This window comes from Sorex araneus, chromosome 6 (genome assembly GCF_027595985.1).
Source record: "Sorex araneus isolate mSorAra2 chromosome 6, mSorAra2.pri, whole genome shotgun sequence".
Classification (NCBI taxonomy): Eukaryota; Metazoa; Chordata; class Mammalia; order Eulipotyphla; family Soricidae; genus Sorex; species Sorex araneus.
Window position 1 is genome coordinate 95063096 of NC_073307.1, and position 19745 is coordinate 95082840.

At 46.7% G+C, this 19745-nt stretch overlaps 1 protein-coding gene across 2 annotated transcripts in view; it reads right to left on the reverse strand.

Moving 5' to 3' along the window:
- Positions 1-9761: 9761 nt before the first annotated feature.
- Positions 9762-19745, reverse strand: part of DMC1 (DNA meiotic recombinase 1) — a 33359-nt gene continuing 23375 nt past the window's right edge. For both annotated transcript variants that reach the window (XM_004610512.2, XM_004610511.2), the window contains 2 exons: positions 15879-15995; positions 9762-9831 (listed from right to left, as the gene is read on the reverse strand). In XM_004610512.2, coding sequence (XP_004610569.1) covers positions 9762-9831; positions 15879-15995 — 187 coding nt within the window. The remainder of the gene's footprint in view (positions 9832-15878; positions 15996-19745) is intronic.

The window sequence follows — 19745 nt, forward strand, 5'->3', positions numbered from 1 at the left end:
GCTAAATAATAATAATAATAATAATAATAATAATAAGAAGAAGAAGAAGAAGAAGAGAGGCTGCTAAAATCTCAGGGCTAGGATGAATGGAGACGTTACTGGGCCCACTTGAGCAAATCAATGACCAACGGGATGACAGTGACAGTGATACAGTGATCTTGATTAATCATTACAATATTCATTGTCTTTGGCACCAAAATAATGTGATTTGGAATTGCAGGGTTGGGTCACATCCAACACTGCTTAGGGGTTATTCCTGGCTCTGTGCTCGAGTGACTCCAAGCAGTGCTTAGGAGACAATTATTTGTGGTGCTGAGGATTTGAACCCAGGTCAGAGGGATGCAAGGCAAGCACTTTAATCCCTTGATGATCTTTCTAGCTCCCATATATTGTCTTAATATTGGTTGAATGCAAGGCAGTATGATTACTTAGGATCTCTATATATTATGGGGCAGGAGCCATAGTATAGCAGGAAGGGCTCCTGCCTTGCGTGCAGCTGACTGGAGTTTTATCCCTGGTACCACAGAAGGTCCCTTGAGCCCACTAAGAGTAATGCTCCCTGAGTGCAGAGCCAGGAGTAAGCCCTGAGCACCATCAGGCATGCCCCCCACCAAAAAAGAAAAAGATACCTATATATTTAATGGAAGAAGGAAGATATCAATGGGAGGGGTTTTTTTTTGGTGGGGGGGAGGGCACACCAAGCTCAGATGGAACCTGGTTGACCCAATACATAACCAGTGTCTTGGTCCTTATATTGTCACTCCTGAAATGCTTGGGAATGTTCGATAGCAAACTTAGGAAAATGAATAATCCTGTGGAAGAGGAAAGAGATTCCTAAAGGATATTAAGGAATATTCAATGGCATGATTAATAACGCAGTACTGCGTTATTTCTATACCTTTTTGTCTTAAATGTCTTGCCCGCACACCTGGCTGTCTTCCCCCGGGCCCCTCAGAGGGGGATGGGCTCCAGCTTCCCTCCCCACCCCGAGCAGAGCTCCCGGTGGCCGAAGACCATGGGAACCTAGCCACAGCCATGCTTGAGGCCCCTCTCCACACGTTTGGACAAGCCTCACGCATGAAGGTACCAGCAGAGGAACCCAGGTGTTTGTAATCCCATCAACGGCCAACATCCAGAGACTTAAAAGCGAACTCCCAGAAGAGAGCGATGCAGAGTCTTTTGCCCGCATGCCTTGCCCACTAGAGAAATCAACCATTAACGGGATTTTGTGATTCGTGATTTGTCTTAAATATTTTGTAATACACACACACACACACACACACACACACACAGAGGAACCCTATCAGAGTCTATTAATTATCAAGATTTCTCCCAGGCAGCTGTATTCTGCCTCCACGTTCATTAATCAGCTTTCTTTCCAACTCCAGCGTCTCATGAACTGGCCTGCTGAGGCAATGGGTTGTTCGGTCAATATCTGCATTGGGTCGGCTTGACTTTTTTTTTTTTTTGCCATAAGAAGGGGCCCCACCCAGCAGTATTCAGGGGCTACTCCTGGCTCTGTTCTCAGGAGTAACTCCCGACTGGGGCGGGGGGCATCATCTGTGGGGCCCGGGGTTCAAACCTGGGTGGGCGGAATGCGAGGCCCGGGCCTTCACCCCTGCACAGCGTCTCCAGCCCCTGACTTCCCACTCTATCCGACTTTCTAGGAGATGCTTCTTGGCAGCTGTGACTCCGTCAGATGGAGGAATTCCTAGAAATTAATCAAAACTGGGGCCCTAAACATATTGAAGACAAAGACTGCAGCCTTAAGGCTGGAATTCTTCCCTCTGGGTCTGTCTGCAGAATTACATAATCTCAATCTCAATCTCTCTCTCTCTCTCTCTCTCTCTCCCCCCCCTCTCCTCTTCTCCTCCTCTCTCTCCTCCTCCTCCTCCTCTCTCTCCCCCTTCCCTTCCTCCTTTCTTCCTTCTCTTCTTCCCTCACTCTCACCTCTCTCCCCCTCCCTCTGTCTTTCCTCCCTCCCTCCCTTACTCCCGCTCTCTCTTTTTTTTGTTTTTAGGCCACACTCAGTGGCACACAGAGCTTACTCCTGGCTCTGCACTCAGGGATCACTCCTTGGGGTGCTGGGGATCCAACCTGGGTCTCTGTGTGCAAGATAAGTGCCTTACCCACTGTACTATGGCTCTGGCCCCAGAATGACATAATTAAAAAAAAAATAGTTGAAATCTTGTGTTGCTACTTAATTTCCAACAGTCTGCATCTCACATCCTACCCCCAAGAACCCAACAGAGTACCTCCTATGAGACCATTTCTTGGAGGCTCTCCAAGGACCCCTGCCCCCTCTCCCATAATGCTCTGGGCTTGGCATGATTCGCTTTGACCAATGAAATATTAGCATGCACAGCAAGGAAGCCCTTGCCCTCTTGGAAGCCGGCTGTCATGTGAAGAAGTTTTGACATAATTATAGACCCCTGACAGAGACCAGCCTCCCTTGCAACGCTTCCTGCCAGAACCCAAATACAGGGATGAGGTCACCCTTTACCCTGTAGCCAACCCGCAAGTTGAATACTGCCGCCCAAACCAGCCATTTCCTGCCCTAAAAGAACATCTGATCTGTTTCTCCCTGTCGTCATGTTAGGATGTGAAGTTTTAACCATTTCTTTCTTTTTTTTTTCTCTTTGGGTCACACCCAGCGATGCACAGGGGTTACTCCTGGCTTTGCACTCAGGAATTACTCCTGGTGGTGCTCGGGGGACCATATGGGATGCTGGGAATCAAACCCGGTCGGCTGAGTGCAAGGCAACCGCCCTACCCGCTGTGCTATCGCTCCAGCCCCTCTAACCATTCTTGAGCCAGAAGGGAACTTTTGTTTTGATGAATGTTTATGTTGATTGAGATTCTGTGTTTTTACAACACCATTAATAAGGGCTGGAAAGATAGTGCAGATATTTGCCTGGCATGCAGCTGACCTGGGTTTGGTCCCCACACCTGGAGGTGCTCAGGGCATACTCCTGGCTCTGTGCTCAGGGATCACACCTGGCAGGCTCAGAGGTGCCAGGAATTGAAATCAAGTCAGTCACATGCAAGGCAAGCCCCCTACTCGCTAAAGCTGCAGAACTTCTCCGTCACTGATCTGTATTTGGGCATTTGCGTTGCATCCACATCTTGTCTACAGTACTAAGCGTGACCATGAACACAGGTGTGCAAAGACTCTTTCAAATGAATGTTTTGGGGATAGATGCCAAGAGGTGGTGTCACCGGGTCTTTGAAGAAGAAAACACATGCCAGGATGTGAAAGTGGAGCAAAAAACATCGCACCCTTTGTTTCCTTCTCCTGTTTTGGGGCCACTCCCAGCAGTCCTCACGGCTTATGCCAGTGGTGCCAGGGATTGAAACCAGGGTGCCTGTGAGGCAAATGCCTTACCCACTCTACTCTGTTCTGCGTCATTTTTTTGTGTGTGTGAGAGAAGTTTTGGGTCACACATGGCTATGCTAGGGGCTGCCTTTCTACTCTGTACTTAAGGATAACTGCTGGCAGTGCTGGGGAACCACAGAGGTGTAGGGGTTCGAACCTGGGTTAACCACATACAAGGCAAGTGCATTCCCTATTGTACAATCTCTCCAGTCCAGAACCAGGCACTTTGGTTTTTTTTTTTTTTTTTTTTTGCTTTTCGGGTCACACCCAGCAGTGCACAGGGGTCACTCCTGGCTCATGCACTCAGGAATCACCCCTGGCAGTGCTCAGGGGACCATATGGGATGCTGGGATTTGAACCCGGGTGGGCCCTCGTGCAAGGCAAACGCCCTACCCGCTGTGCTATCATTCCAGCCCTGAACCAGGCACTTTGAAGACAAAAATCACTGAATTAACTAACCATGGAGCTTGTTGATTTTGTTTGCTTTTGTTTTGGGGCCACACCTGGCCGTGCTCAGGGCTTATTTCTGGCTCTGGGCTCAGGAATCATTTGTGGTGGGTCTCAGGAGCCCATATGGGGTGCTGGGGATAAACCCATGTCAGCCACATGCCAGGCAAGTGTCCTACCAGCTGCACTATCTCTCCAGCTCCAGCCACTTGTCAATTGCTTTGATTTTTTTATGATCTGAAAAGGCATAGTTCTCATAGCTTAAGTAACTTTTTTTTTTTTTTTTAAAGTCACACCTGGCGATGCTCAGGGGTTACTCCTGGCTTTGCAGTCAGGAATTACCCCTGGCGGTGCTCAGGGGACCCTATGGGATGCTGGGAACTGAACCCGGGTCAGCCGAGTGCAAGGCAAATGCCCTACCCACTGTACTATCGCTCCAGCCCCAGCTTAAGTAACTTTAAGTGCGGTTTTCTGTTATTTGCAGCTGGAGGCTTTCTGATACACTCCTCCACCACACTTTACTGGTAAAAATACAAAGGCCTGAAATAACAAGCATTCCAAACGTTTGCCATTGCTGAAAAAGTAAAATAATATTTTGTGATTGTTTAAAGCCATTGGTTGTTTATCCAACAACTCTTCTTGGGGCCGGAGCAATAGTACAATGGGTAGGATGTTGGCCTTGTATGCGGTTAACCTGGGTTTGAACCACCCACCCCGCACCCTATTAATGGTCCCCCAAACCCACCAGGAGTGATCCCTGAGCACAGAGCCAGGAGTAAGCCCTGAATACTGCCAGCTGTGGCCCCCAAATAAAAACTGTTACTGTATCACTGTCATCCCATTGCTCATCGATTCGCTCAAGTGGGCACCAGTAACGTCTCCATTGTGAGACTTGTTACTGTGTTTGGCATATCGAATACACCTAAAACTAAACAAAAAACCAAACTCATCAGTCTTCCTTTTCCTCCTTAATGTAAAGAGCCCCAGGGCTGGACACCAGTACAGTGGGGAGGGCATTTGCTTTGCATGCGGCTGACCGGGGTTCAATTTGTTATATCCTATATGGTCGTCCGAGAACTGCCAGAAGTAATTCCTGAGTGCAAAGCCCGGAGTAACCAATCCACTGAGCACTGCTGGGTATGACCCAAAAAGCAAAAATCCTGAACATTTTGGGTGTGGGCGAGGGGGTCTGCACAGGGGCTATTCCTGGCGCTGTGACCCCGGGTTGTGACTGTGGCTCTAAGCACACCAAGTGCCATACTAGCTCTCCAGCTCGAGGGCTTTCTAGAACTAAAGATCGTCACCTACCTTCTGGGCCTATAACCATGGCCATGTCCCTACCTGAGTTCAGCTCACTGAGCCAGAAGATGCTATGTGTAGGAAGGGCTGACTTAGCTGGAAATATTATCTATTTTTACCTTCAATTTTCCACCATTTTATAGGTTCCAGTTGCCTCCTTAGACCACACAGTGACTTTTAGGATAGAAGTCAAGAATGAGGATGGTCTTGTAGGGGCTACACAGGGGTTATTCCTGGTGGTCTCTGGGGACCATATAGGGTGTGTATGGGTCAAACCTGGTAGGCCACATGCAGGGCAAGCGCCCTCCCTACTGAGTCCAGTGCTCCGACCCCAGGAACACCTTACTAGGCTAGAGCAGTAGCACAGCGGGTAGGGCGTTTGCCTTGCACACGGCCGACCCGGGTTCGATTCCCAGCATCCCATAATGTCCCTTGAGTACCTCCAGGAGTAATTCCTATGAAAGACTGTCTAGAGCAGTGCTTCTCAGTCTTTATTTTATTTTGATTTTTTGGCTTTTTGAATGACACCCGGTGATGCACAGGGGTCACTCCTGGCTCTGCACTTAGGAATTGCCCCTGGTGGTGCTCAGGGGACCATATGGGATGCTGGAAATTGAACCTGGGTCAGCCACGTGTGAGGAAAACGCCTAACCACTGTGCTATCGCTCCAGCCCCTCCAGGGATAATTCCTGAGTGCTGAGCTAAGAGTAACTCCTCTGCATTGCTGGGTGTGACCCAAAAAGCAAAAAACAAAGCAAAACAAAACCAAGAACACCTTGTCTTGTCGGCTGCTCTATCTCCCCAGCCCCTCCTGTTGCATATTTCTAAATAAAACCACTTTACTTCAGGGGCAGAGGGACAGTGCAGAGGGCTAGTGCTTAGTCAGACTGGAGGCCTGTCCCATCCCAGGCACCTCACAGGGCCCCAAGCACTGCCAGGAGCGACCCCCCACATCCGAGCATGGAGCCAGGTGTAGCTCCTGAGCACCGCCCTGTGTGGTCAGGATAGCCCCCCAAACCACAAAAGCAAAACAAACGAGCACAAAGACTTCCCCAGCTGTCTTCTCTGAAAGTCATTTCTGTGAAGCCCCTGTTGGGGACTGGTTTTCAAAGTTTTAGTAAGTGGCTGCTGCTGATTTCCCGCAGCCAACTCTTGGGGGGCCACACCCAGTGATGCTCAGGGGTTACTCCTGGCTCTGCACTTGGGAGTCACTCCTGGTGGGGCTCCAGGGACCATATGGGATGTCAGGCATGCAAGGCAAACGCCCTCCCCGCTGTGCTATGACCCTGGGTGGGGGACTGGGCCTGTCATTGTTCACCAGCCCTGACTTCCCCATGCTCACCCCAGTGGTGCTCAGGGCCTACTCCTGGCTCTGAGCGCAGGGATCACTCCAGGCAGTGCTCAGGAAATCTGTGGGATGCTGGAGAGTGAACCCAAGTCAGCTGCATGCAAGCAAGCCCCTTACCGCTGCACTATTGCTCCGGCCTCTCTTTATTTATTTCTACAGAATGAGCAATCTATGCGGAAAACAGACATGCTCTTTTTTTTTTGGGGGGGTGGGGGGTAGGGGGAATTTGGGTTTCAGCAGCAGCAGGTGCTCAGGGGCTTTTCTTGGCTCTGTGCTCAGGAGTGCCCCCTGGCAGTCCTCAGGGGCCCATACAGGGGGGCGAAGTAGGGGTGGCATCTGAACTTGTTTCACTAGACTATAAGGTAAGTAAGTGCCTTAAACCCTGTATTATTATTATTATTAATATTATTATTACTTTTTGGGTCACACTCGGCGTTGCTCAGGGTTACTCCTGGCTCATGCACTCAGGAATTACTCCTGGCGGTGTTTGGGGGACCCTATGGAATGCTGGGAATCAAACCCGGGTCGGCCACGTATAAGGCAAACACCCTACCCACTGTGTTATTGTTCCAGCCCCCGTATTATCTTTCCTGTGTTTTTTTCTTTTTTTTTAGATTTTTTTGGGGGGTCCCACCCAGCAATACCCAGGGGTTACTCCTGACTGTGTTCAGAGAACCATATGGGATGCCAGGGATTGAACCCCAGTCGGCTGCACGCAAGGTAAACACTTTCCCCACTGTCGTATCGCTCTGGCCCCAACTCTGCATTATCTTTCAGGCCTCAGAGCAGCTCGTTTTTATCAAAGAACAAAACTTTCCCTTCCCCGGGACAAAAGTATGCATTCATAGTTGGCTACTAAGAGAATTCATTTCAGTGACTTTGCAGAATACAGAAAGCTCCTAAATAACTTTATCTGTGTTTATTCTGAGAAGCAGCTTCTGCGGTTTAAAAAAAGTAAGGGGGGGCAGAAAAGCTCTTATTCTTCAGTACTCCTCAAGGTGAACGATGAGTGTCAGGCTGGTCCCCTCTGTTCCCACACCCCGACTTCTCCCCCCACTCGGTTCAAACTGTCCCGGCTTAACCTTTTCTCTCCCATTTTGGCATGACAGGACCCAAGAGCCCCTCTTGACAACCATAATCATTTGCTCGCTCCTTCTTTCAATCACGTCATGCTTTCCTCTGAGATAGAACACACATTCTTGGAGGGAAAATATTTTCTCTATATATTCTTTATTTCTTATTAGGAGTGGGTGTTGGCCAGCACCTGGGGGTGCTCAGGGGACCATTTGTGGGGTGCCGGGGATCAGACGCCCTCCCGTCTGTGCTATCTGGCCCTCTTTTTATATTCTCTAGCACTTAGCATTCAGCTTGCATTTGGTGAGTAAATGACAGCATGAATACTGTTTGTACCAAATGGTACTTTGAATTGTCATACAAGTTGATGCAACATAGGAGACAAAATATTTTGAAGTCTTTGAAGATTAGTGTTTTCGTTTAATTTGTTTTGCTTTGAGGCCACATCCGGCAATGCTCAGGGGTTATTCCTGGCTCTGCGCTCAGGAATTACTCCTGGCTGTGCTCAAGGGACAATGTGGGATGCCAGGGATCAAACCGGGGTCTGCTGGGTGCAAAGCAAACACCCTACCCACTGTACAATCACTCTGTATTTTAGCTTTTAACACTTACTTTTTTATTTTTTGAAAACAAGTTTTCTGGTTTTTATTTTTGGACCACACCTGACTGTACTCAGGACTTACTCCTGGCTCTGTGCTCAGGGATCACTCCTGCCAGTGTTTGAAGGACTGTATATGGTGCTGGAGTTGAACTTGAGTTATTTACTTGTAAGGTTAGTGCTACAAACAATATGTTTTTTTTCGGTGTTTGGCTCACACCCGGTGGTGCTCAGGGGTACTCCTGGTTCTATGCTTGGGGGTGCGGTGAGTTTCCATTACAGCATTGGTTGGAGGATTATGGGGTAGGGAACTGAACCCTAATCTAGGCCCCTCAAAGGCACAGCATGCCCTCAGCCCACTGAGTCATCTTTTCAGTCTGAGAAACAGCAATTTTTACACATTTATAAAATTGATTACTGTCACTGTCACTGTCATCCAATTGCTCATCGATTTGCTCAAGCAGGCACCAGTAACGTCTCCATTGTGAGACTTGTTACTGTTTTTGGCATATCGAATATGCCATGGAGAGCTTGCCAGGTTCTGCCGGGTGGGCGGGATACTCTCGGTAGCTTGCCAGGCTCTCTGAGAGGGACGGAGGAATCGAACCCTGGTCAGCCGCATGCAAGGCAAACACCCTGCCCATTGTGCTATCACTCCAGCCATGAAATTTTATAGTTAAATTAATTGAAATATTTTATACAATTTTGAGTTTTCCATCCCAAACTTAAAATATAAAAGTTATGCTCTCCAGGGGCTGGAGCGATAGCACAGCGGGTAGGGCGTTTGCCTTGCACGCGGCCGACCCAGGTTCGATCCCCGGCATCCCATATGGTCCCCCAAGCACCGCCAGGAGTAATTCCTGAGTGCAGAGCCAGGAGTAACCCCTGAGCATCGCTGGGTGTGACCCAAAAAGCAAAAAAAAAAAAAAAAAAAAAAAAAAAGTTATGCTCTCCTGTGGTTCCTAATTACCTTCCTCTTTGTCTTCCCAGTAAAATACATAGGTGTTAGAAAAACATTTTTCATATAGGACTTTTTCACATGGGACATTTCTGAGCTCTTAAGACTTTCTGTCTGCTTAGTGGTGTCTTCAGAATGTTAACGTGAGGGGCTGGAGCGGTAGCACAGCGGGGAGGGTGTTTGCCTTGCACGCAGCGGACCCGGGTTCGATTCCCAGCATCCCATATGGTGCCCTGAGCACCACCAGGAGTCATTCCTGAGTGCAGAGCCAGGAGTAAGCCCTAAGCATCGGCCGGGTGTGACCCAAAAACAAACAAACAAAATAAAAACAGAGAGAGAGAAAACAGAATGTTAATGTGAAGGAATCAGGTATCTCTTCCCAAGTTAACTTTCAATACATTTATTCATTCATATATATACACACATATATGTATATATAAATGTATACATACATCTATATATTCCTGAATGGACACAATGTACACTCTTATAAAACCAGAACTTTCAACAATCAATGTAAGATTCAAATCTCTATTGCTGATTCTCCTTTAATAGCACCTGAGAAAAACAAACTCTTACTTTAGGATCTGAAATTTAAGGCTTCTTCCCATCTCCGCAGCTCCTAATAAGCACTAGGCAGCAATTTGCATCCGCGCGCCACCTACTCCTTGGCATCCCCAATTCCTCCAGCAGTTATTGCGAAGGTGGCTTCATTTTCAGGCATCTCGGGGCTAACAGAATACAAGGGAACAGAAGTTCATAAAAAGCTTTTCTTCTATAAATACTATGTTCATGTCACAGGCCCGGGTCTCCAGAAAAATCTCGGAGTTGGTACAGCTAAATGTGGACTCGAGAATTACCTGCAGGTGTCAGCAACCCTGAAGGGGGCTGTGTAAGAGCACCCCAGACCCCAGCTCCTTAGGACACTCCTCTTTGGAAAGCAGATTAGTTTGAGTTGGGAGCAATGGGAGCCTAGGAGGTCCTTCCAGATCCTTCTGTTCATTTTATTCTTCTGCCCTTCCCTTAATGGAATGAGGAGATTGTCAACCCCTAAAGCTTTCCCTAGTCAAGGAAGCAATCTGCTGCCTTTTTTTTTTTTCTTTCTTTTTCGGTCACAACCGGCAATGCTCAGGGGTTACTCCTGGCTCTGCACTCAAGAATTAGTCCTCTCGGTGCTCAGGGGGCCCTATGGGATGCTGGGAATCAAACCCGGGTCAGCTGCACGCAAGGCCAATGCTATCGCTCCAGCCCCTCCACCAATAATTTTTTTTTAATTAAAAAGGCAGCAGATGGGGCTGGAACAGTAGCACTGTGGGTAGGGCATTTGCCTTGCACACAGCTGACCTGGGTTAAGATTCCCAGCATCCCATAGGGTCCCCTGAGCACTGCCAGTAGTAATTCCTGAATGCAGAGCCAGGAGGAACCCCTGTGCATCGCCGGGTGTGGCCTAAAAAGCAAAGCAAAAAAAATAAATTATTGGTGGAGTCGGGGGACTATATTGGGTGCTGGGGATGGAACCCAGGTTGGTTGTATGCAAAGCGAGCACCCTATCTGCTGTACTATATTTTTGGCCCTCTGCAGCCTTTTTTAAATGCCCTGGAAGAGTGTGCCTGGATCGGGTAGGAATCATCCAGCTGCAGATTTCTCTATCTTCTCTGAGACTCACCTTCACTCTGGGAGCAAATCCCTGTCTGTCATGGGAAGCCCTGCCTTTCTCCCAGGTTCTATTCCCTTACTCAAGTTCTTTAACTATCTCCCCAGTTCCTTTCCCGAGTACACCTTACTAAACTGGCTTTTCTTTTGCTAACCTGTCTGATGCTGTTTTGATTATCTGGCCAGCTAGAGAAGAACCCAGAGGGGTGGGGGAATTCCCCCCACTGCTCTGACAGAACTCACATTTATTGGACAATTTCCATACATCAGGTTCCAAATACCAAGGAAAATCATCCCAGACTGGGGAAAAGGCAAAAGGAATAAACAATTTTTTTTCAGTACGTGGGTAGTTATTGCGTAGCAGATCCCGAGGAGCTGGTGTGACCCTAAAAGTGTGTGCCCTTCCTTATTAACTAGACTATGACAGGGCAAAACCAAAAGGTTTTGAAATGAACTAAACAGCTACAGAGAACATTCACTGGGAAACAGGCTGTCCAGCGTCCCTTCTGGGTTCCCCAGTGCTGTGATGGCTCCGAGCCTTTCACTGCCTTTGAGCTATTTCATAACTACAATTTGTAGAAAATTATGCATAACACTAATTATTCTTTCCATTTAAATGTAAACAGTATAAGGAAACAAGCAATTGATTATTTTCTTATGGATATCAGGCTTTTTTTGTGGGGGGCTTGGGCCAAATCTGGCAATGCTCAGGGTTTATTCCTGGCTCTCTGCTCAGGAGTCACTCCTGGACTTCAAACCTGTGTAGGCTGCATGCAAGGCAAACACCTTACCCACTGGTCTATCTCTCTGGCCCTGATATGATCCATTTTTTAAAAAAATCAATGTATAATTCATCTTAGGATTCCTTACTTGACTATTTTTACCTCAGTAGGCAAATGTCTCAACCTTTGTAATGTTTCTGTGGCCCCATACTTAAAAAAACTTTAGGGGGGCTGGAGCAATAGCACAGCGGGTAGGGCGTTTGCCTTGCACTCGGTCGACCCGGGTTTGATTCCCAGCACCCCATATGGTCCCCTGAGCACCGCCAGGAGTGATTCCTGAGTGCAGAGCCAGGAGTAACCCCTGTGCATCGCCAGGTGTGACCCAAAAAGCAAAATAAATAAATAAATAAATAAAATAAAAAAACTTTAGGGGCCGAAGTGATAGTACAGAGGGTAGGGTCGATCCGGGTTCAATCTCCAGCATCCCATATGGTCCCTGAGCCCTGCCAGGAGTGCAGAGCCAGGAGTAACTCCTGAGCATCGCTGAGTAGTATGACCCCCCCCAAAAAACTTTTTAAAATCATTAATACTTTAGTATGTACTAGACATTATAGATTTTACAAAATGAGACAGAGTCATTACTCTTAAGTCTAACAAGTCACCTGTGGCATATGACAAATACACGAAGAAAGCTGGGGTTTCATTCAGTGGGTGTATATGCTACAGAATTCTAAAGAAAGGAGACATTCTTTAGAATGAGAATTGACTGAGAGTTGAGCTAGGTAAAATCTCAGAAAATATTTGAGGAGCACTGGAGAGACAGTAGAGTGAATAAGGCATTTGCCTTCCACGCAGCTGACCCAGGTTCAATCCCTGGCATCCCATATGGTCCCCCAAGCCCATCAGGAGGGATTCCTGAGTACAGAGCCAAGAGTAACCCCTGAACACTACCGAGTGTGATCCCCCAACCTCCCCACAAAAGAAAATGTTTGAAGAATCCTTTGAGACAGAAAGGCAGGTATTCTAGGTAGAGGGAATAGCATGAGCAACAAAAATATGGGAATAGAGAAGCTTGTCCTGTCCCTAAGAAAGAGAAGAAAACCAAGTCAGGCTTAGATCTGTTGCTTGAGTAATCTGCGAACTTGTAGACAGTTCTACAAGTTGGAAATGAATATCTAAAAGTCAAGTAAAAGGTTAGACTGGAAAGAAAAAAATTGAAAATCACCATCTGTGGAAAAAAATAGCCTACTGCTCTTTCATGCTATTATTATATATAGATGATGGTGACTACACAGACTATTAGTAGCTGTCATTTAGAGGGCTTTACTAATTACAATGTGTCAGTCTCTCTTATTTTATTAAAACTTTATGATAATAATGTTAGGTCTCCATAATTACCCACATTTTACAGAAAGAAGATTGAGGTTAAGAGAAAAGTGATTTACTCAAGACTGTCTTGTTTCTTATAACTGAAGATTCTAGGACTGAAAGCTCATTTATTTGATTCTGAAACTGTTTTTTTTCTTCTTTTCTGGGGGGGTGACCATATCCAGTGGTGCTCAGGGATTACTCCTGGATCTGTGCTCAGGGAGCACCCCTGAAAGTGCTTAGGGGACCACATGTAGTATCAGGAATAAAACTGGGAGTCAGCTCTGTGCATGTAAGTGCCTTAACTCCTGTACTACCTCTCTGATCCCCCAAAACTCATACTCATGTTTAATTTTTTTTTGGGGGGGGCCACACTCAGTGGTTCTCAGAAGTGAACTCCGATTCCTAAGTGTAGAGCCAGGAATCACCCCTGAGCATATCTGGGTGTGGCCCCCAAACAAAACAAAAACAAACAAAAAGAAATGAACCCTGAGAGGGAACCATATTGTGCCAGGAATTTGAGCTGGGGTTGACCAAATGCAAGACAAACATCTCCCCCCTGTACATTCTGTCTGGGCCCCAAAAGTACTTGTGTTTTATTTTGTTTTGGCGCCATACACACTGGTTCTGAGGAGTGAACCTGATGGGGGACCCTATGGTGCCAGAGATCCAAACTGGGGTCTGCTGAATGTAAAACAAATACCTCACCTCCTGGACAATGTCTGTTCCCATAAAACTCATGTTCTTTAAAAAAATTGTTTTGTTTTGCTTTTGGGCCACACCTGCGCAGGATTTGGGCGCTAATCAGGATTTACTCCTGGCATTCATTTCTGTCAGGGCTTGAGGGACCATATAGGATGCCAGGGATCGAACCCAGGTTGGTTACGTGCAAGGCAAATGCCCTACTTGCTGTACTGTTGCTCAGGCTCTATTTACTATTTATTTGGTAATAATAAGTACTGATTAAGCTTGTACTGAGTACGAGTTCATTTGATTGCTCTGGCTGATTTTCTCTCCCTCGGGTAAAGAGCATCGCTCATTCTTTGTTCAGGGTTGGCTCATTACCCAAACACTGCACCAATCCACTTTGCAGGCACCAGGAACACGGTGGTGAGACGCGACCAGTGTTCCTACCCTCAGGGCATTTCTTGTCAATCAGAGTGACAGATGTTACATAAGTCATTCCCAATGGGCCACATAGCTCCAAGTTGATATTTTTGGTTTTTTCACTGCTTTCTCTCCAGAACCTATAACAACTAAGCCTTCTTTATAAAAAAATTGTAAAGTTTTTAATTCCTAGGCTTTTTTTTTTTTGCGAGGGGGAGGGCAGTTTTGCACTATATCCATTGGTACTCAGGACTTACTCCCAGCTCTGCTCAGAGATAATTTCTAGCTGTGCTTAGGGGACATGTGGTGCCTGGGATCAAACCCTAGTTGGCTGCATGCAAGGCAAGCACCCTACCAGCTATACTATCTCTCTGGTCCCAAAGTTCATAATTCTTTTTCATTTTTTAAAGAGCACCTACTTTTTAAATTTGTATTTGCTTTTTACTTTGGTCAAGCCCCGCGATGCTCAAGGGCTACTCCTTGCTCTGCACTCAGGAATCACTCCTGGCTCTGCTTGGAGGACCATATGGGATGCCGAGGATCAAACCTGGGTCAGCTGCGTGCAAGGCAAATGCCCTCCCTGCTGGACTATGGCTCCAGCCCTCAAGTTTGTAATTTTTTTTTTTTGCTTTTTGGGTCACATCCGGTGGTTCTCAGGGGTTACTCCTGGCTCTGAACTCAGGAATTACTCCTGGAGGTGCTCAGGGGACCCTCTGGGATGCCGGGACACAAACCGGGGTCAGCCGCGTGCAAGGCAAACACCATACTTGCTATACTATAGCTCCAGCCCCCCAAATTCGTAATTCTTAATTAAAGTACTGTGAAAAAATATAAGGTATAGAGATTGGAGAGATAGTGCAGCGGGCAGGGCATTTGCCTTGCACATGGTCAACCCGTGTTTGATCCCCAGCGTCCCATATGGTCCCATAAGAACCACCAGGAGTAATTCCTGAGCATAGAGCCAGGAGTAACCCCTAACATCACCAGGTGTGACTCAAAAGCAAAAAAGAAAACAAACAAATAGAGGGCTTGGAGCGATAGCATAGCAGGTATGGCTTTGCCTTGCACACAGCTGACCCAGGTTCGATTCCCAGCACCCCATAGGGTCCCCTGAGCACTGCCAGGAGTGATTCCTGAATGCAGATCGAGGAGTAACCCCTGTGCATTGCCAGGTGTGACCCCCCAAAAAATACATGATAAAGGCAATAGCCTAGAGGCTAGATGGGTCAGGGCAAAGTTCTTAGAAGCACTAAGTTTAAACTGAAATCTGAAAGGAAAACTGGCATAAAGAAAGGGGAATATGTGAACATGTCCCTCTCATACCCTACTCTTACCACACTTACTTTTTATTTGTTTTTGGGCCACACTCAGCAGTGCTCAGGACTTATTCCTGGCTCTGTGCTCAAGGATCACTCATGGCAGGGCTCAGGGGACCATAAGGGGTGAGACCCCTACCATGCATTTACTACATTTTTGTTAGTTTGTTTGTTTTTGCTTTTTGGGTCACACCCAGCGATGCTCAGGGGTCACTCCTGGCTCTGCACTCAGGAATTACCCCTGGCCGTGCTCAGGGGACCATATGGGATGCTGGGAACTGAACCCGAGTCAGCCGCATGCAAGGCAAACGCCCTCCCCGCTGTGCTATCACTCCAGCCCCTACATTTACTACGTTTTAATCAGCATCAATCCTTCTGTCACCCGGCTTCACTCTAAGCGCTAGAAGGTCCGGGAACAAATTGAGTGATGGACAGAATCCCTGAGCTCCCAGGACCTAGTACTTAATGACTTCCCAGTTAAATGGATCATTTTGGGGAAGGAAATTCATCCAAGTGTTATCTTCCACTGGAATAATTACAGCCTCAAGGGAAGGGCAATTCTACTTAACACCATGTGCCTGAGAATCTAATTAAAGAGAAGAAAATATTTACCTGTCATAAATCTTGGCAATTCTGAGTTCTCCTCTTCCCTTTCTCAAGCTTATTCTTGTGGTTGAAGCATGAGCCAGAATATGTCCCCCGATGGGTTTTTTGGGATCTGCCTGAAAACTGAATAAAATGCTTTTTCAGTTTTCATCATATCATATGTATGGGAAAAGCTGCAATTACGAGGCATCTTTTCTGTAGAAGGAGGCGGGCCATGGAATAGACATGTTCTCAACAAGAAGAGGCATAATTATAAATTATGGAATGGGGGTAGGTTTGGCGCTGCTGTTTACCTACTGCCATCCTGCTCCGGCTTCTGACATTCCTATGATCAGTATTTCATGTTTTGCTAGACTTAGGGGTGGTTTAGATTACACCCAGTAGTGCTCAGGGGCCATAGCACAACAGCAGGGCATTTGCCTTGTACTCGGCTGACCCGGGTTCGATTCCTCCACCTCTCTCAGAGAGCCCAGCAAGCTACCGAGAGTATCTCGCCCCCACGGCAGAGCCTGGCAAGCTCCCCGTGGCGTATCCGATATGCCAAAAACAGTAACAACAAGTTTCACGATGGAGACGTTACTGGTGCCCGCTCAAGAAAATCAAATCGATGAGCAGCAGGATGACAGTGACAGTGCTCAGGGTATTGGGGACCATACTGGGTGCCAGGGATTGAACCTGGGTGGTTGGCCATGTGCAAAGCAAGTGCCCTACCCACTATACTATCTCTCCGGCCCCCAAGAAACTTTTTTTTAAGCTTCTCCGAACTTCCTGAAGAGTCTAGCAATCTTTTTTTTTTTTTTTTTTTTTTTTTGCTTTTTGGGTCACACCCAGCGATGCTCAGGGGTTACTCCTGGCGGTGCTTGGGGGACCATATGGGATGCCGGGGATCGAACCCAGGTCGGCCGCGTGCAAGGCAAACGCCCTACCCGCTGTGCTATCGCTCCGGCCCCGGCCCCGAAGAGTCTAGCAATCTTAACCAAGTCTTGAGGTGAAGTATAAGAAGGTGTAACCGCATTCTGTATTCTTTACAGGGCTTTAATTTACTTCTATTTCTGACCAAGTAAAAACAGCTACAGAAAACCACCCACATCCTATGCTCTTGTTTCCCCTTCTTCTCCGTTTCTTCTCCCCTTCTTTCCTCCTTTTATTGGAGGATGGAGGAGTATGACAAGAAGGAAGAAGAGACGGGGGTGGACATAGGAAGAAATAGAGGCCAGGAAAGACTGTTTTATTTATATTCCCTTGGTTAAACAGGATATGGCATATTATATTGAGGGTGACACCACAACAGCCTAACTTCCCAACTTCAAATTAAGGCACTGGGGTCACAAAGTATACCATTACGGTGATGGTAGGACAGGTGATCATTTTCTGAATAGAGGTGGAGGGCGGCAGGGAGTGAATAAAAAAGCATCAACTTAGAAGCCACAACCACCTAAGTTCAAATCACGCCTCTTAATCATGTTATTGGGAAAGTACTAAGTAGTCTGGCCTCTGTTTCCTCCTCATAAATTAGGAGCAATAATAACATCACCTCAAATACCAGTTGGGGTATTTGAACAATAATAACATCACCTCAGATGCCAGTTGGACCAAGCCTGCTGTGGGGTGCCGGGGATTGAACCCAGGGCTGGCTGCAGGCAAGGCAAAAGCTCTCTCCATTATACGAATGTGCTGGCCCCAAAGTAAGATCATTTTTACTGAATGGATCTTGCTGAGAAAGATGTGAGAGGAGAAAAAGAGAAGAAATAAGTGTTCAAGGGAGAACATGGGCTTGAAGAGAAAGCTGGAGCTGGTTTTGAAAGAAGGGCATGTTTAATAAGTTTAGTTAAGCAATCACCTTCCTGTGCATTATGAAAGAGCTCTATTTTGTCAACATTTTGAAACTGAAATTCTGTGGTTTTGCAGGGGGGAGGGGGGTGGGGTTGAGGGAGGGAGGAATCTGTAGTGCCAGAAGGATGTTACTCTAGGCTGAGATTGGGTTCAGAAGAACACCCTTGAGGGGCTGGAGCGATAGCAGCGGTAGGGCATTTGCCTTGCACTTGGCCAACCCGGGTTCGATTTCTGCATCCCATAGGGTCTCCTGAGCACCGCCAGGAGTAATTCCTGAGTGCAGAGCCAGGAGTAACCCCTGTGCATTGCCGGGTGTGACCCAAAAAGAAAAAAAAAAGAACACCCTCGTGAGGCTGAGTTCTGTTGTGGTGACCTGGGAATCCTCTAAATCACTGGGTGTTTGTACAGTAAACAGTCCATAGCACACATTTCCATCCCCTTGAAGGAGAGAGGAACATAAAGCACAAATAGTTTGATCACAGGTCTACTTACACCTGCAAGCCTGTGACGGGAAACCACTGGTTTATGTGATTTGCATTGGCATACTATGCTAGCAACACAAGTTTGATGTTTTTCCTCTAACCATATTGACTTTTCATTTATGTTAATGATGCTGAATCAGTAGGTATTCCTAGAGAATATAAAGTGTTCTTTTATTTTTTTGGGCGGACTAGGAGGGTTTTGGTTGACACCAGGTGATGTGCAGGGGCTACTCCTGGCTCTGTGCTCAGCTCCTGGCTCATTCCTGGTGTTGCACAGGGGACCAATAGGTAGTACCAGGATTGACCCTAGGTTGCCCTGTGCAATGCTATTTCTCTGGCCCAAGTCCACAAATATTCTAAAATTAAATCTGTTTTAGCAAAACACACACACAAATTTTGTAGTATCAGCACAGCGAGAAGGGCGTTTGCCTTGCATGCAGCCCACCCAGGTTCGATTCCTCTGCCCCCCATCTTGGAGAGCCCGGCAAGCTACCGAGAGTATCCTGTCTGCACGGCAGAGCCTGGCAAGCTCCCCGTGATGTATTCAGTAACAACAAGTCTCACAATGGAGGTGTTACTGGTGCCCGCTCGAGCAAATCAATGAGCAATGGGATGACAGTGACAGTGACAGTGACATAGTCTTATTCATTGCTCATCTAATTATTTGTCTTGGTACAGTGCTTTACCAGGTTGATATCTTACTTTTTATCCTCAGGCTTTCATCAATTGGATCAATCTAGACCCAGAAATCTGCATCCGTGAGCTTCAGCTAGAAACTACCGTTCTGCTGTATCAGATGGCATCTCCTCGCCTCTGTAATTTTGTTTCTTTTTAATACAATGTGCCATCAAGCATAATGCATAGGATATAAGCCTCAATTATTGTCAGTGTACTTGGGGACTCATACCAATTATAGTGATATTTCTCTGACAGGCCCCAGGCAAAATGCAGCTTGGAATTTCTCAACACTAAGAAACAACGACGTTTTCTTTCTGGGAGGTTTTCTAATAAGCTTTGAAATCCTTTAGTTTAAAGCTGTCCTAGTATTTTTCATTTCACTGAGGCATTTTTATATGCTTTACGTGAAGAAATGCTTTTAGTCCATATTGTTATAATTTATAATACTTTAGCATCTACGAATTGTAGTGAGTCTTATTTCTTTTTTTTACATGACAAGGTGACGTTTCAAAGCAGACTTCCAGCAAAATACTGGCCTAATGTGATCTGTTCAAACAACTCACTTCCATTACAAATCTCTTCACCTTTGTTTCACTGTTTGTTTGTTTCTTATCAAATGGGATGCCAGGGATTGATCCCAGGCCCGATGTATGCAAGGCAAGCGCCCTCCCCTCTGTGCTATCTCTCCATCCCAAATCTCTTCATCATCATCATCATCATCATCATCATCATCATCATCATCATTATCATCATCCCGTTGATCATCGAATTTCTCGAGCGGTCTCAGTAACATCTCCATTCGTCCAAGCCCTGAGATTTTAGAAGCCTCTCTCTACTGGTCCTTCCAAGGTGAAATCTCCTCACCTTTCTGATTCTTCCC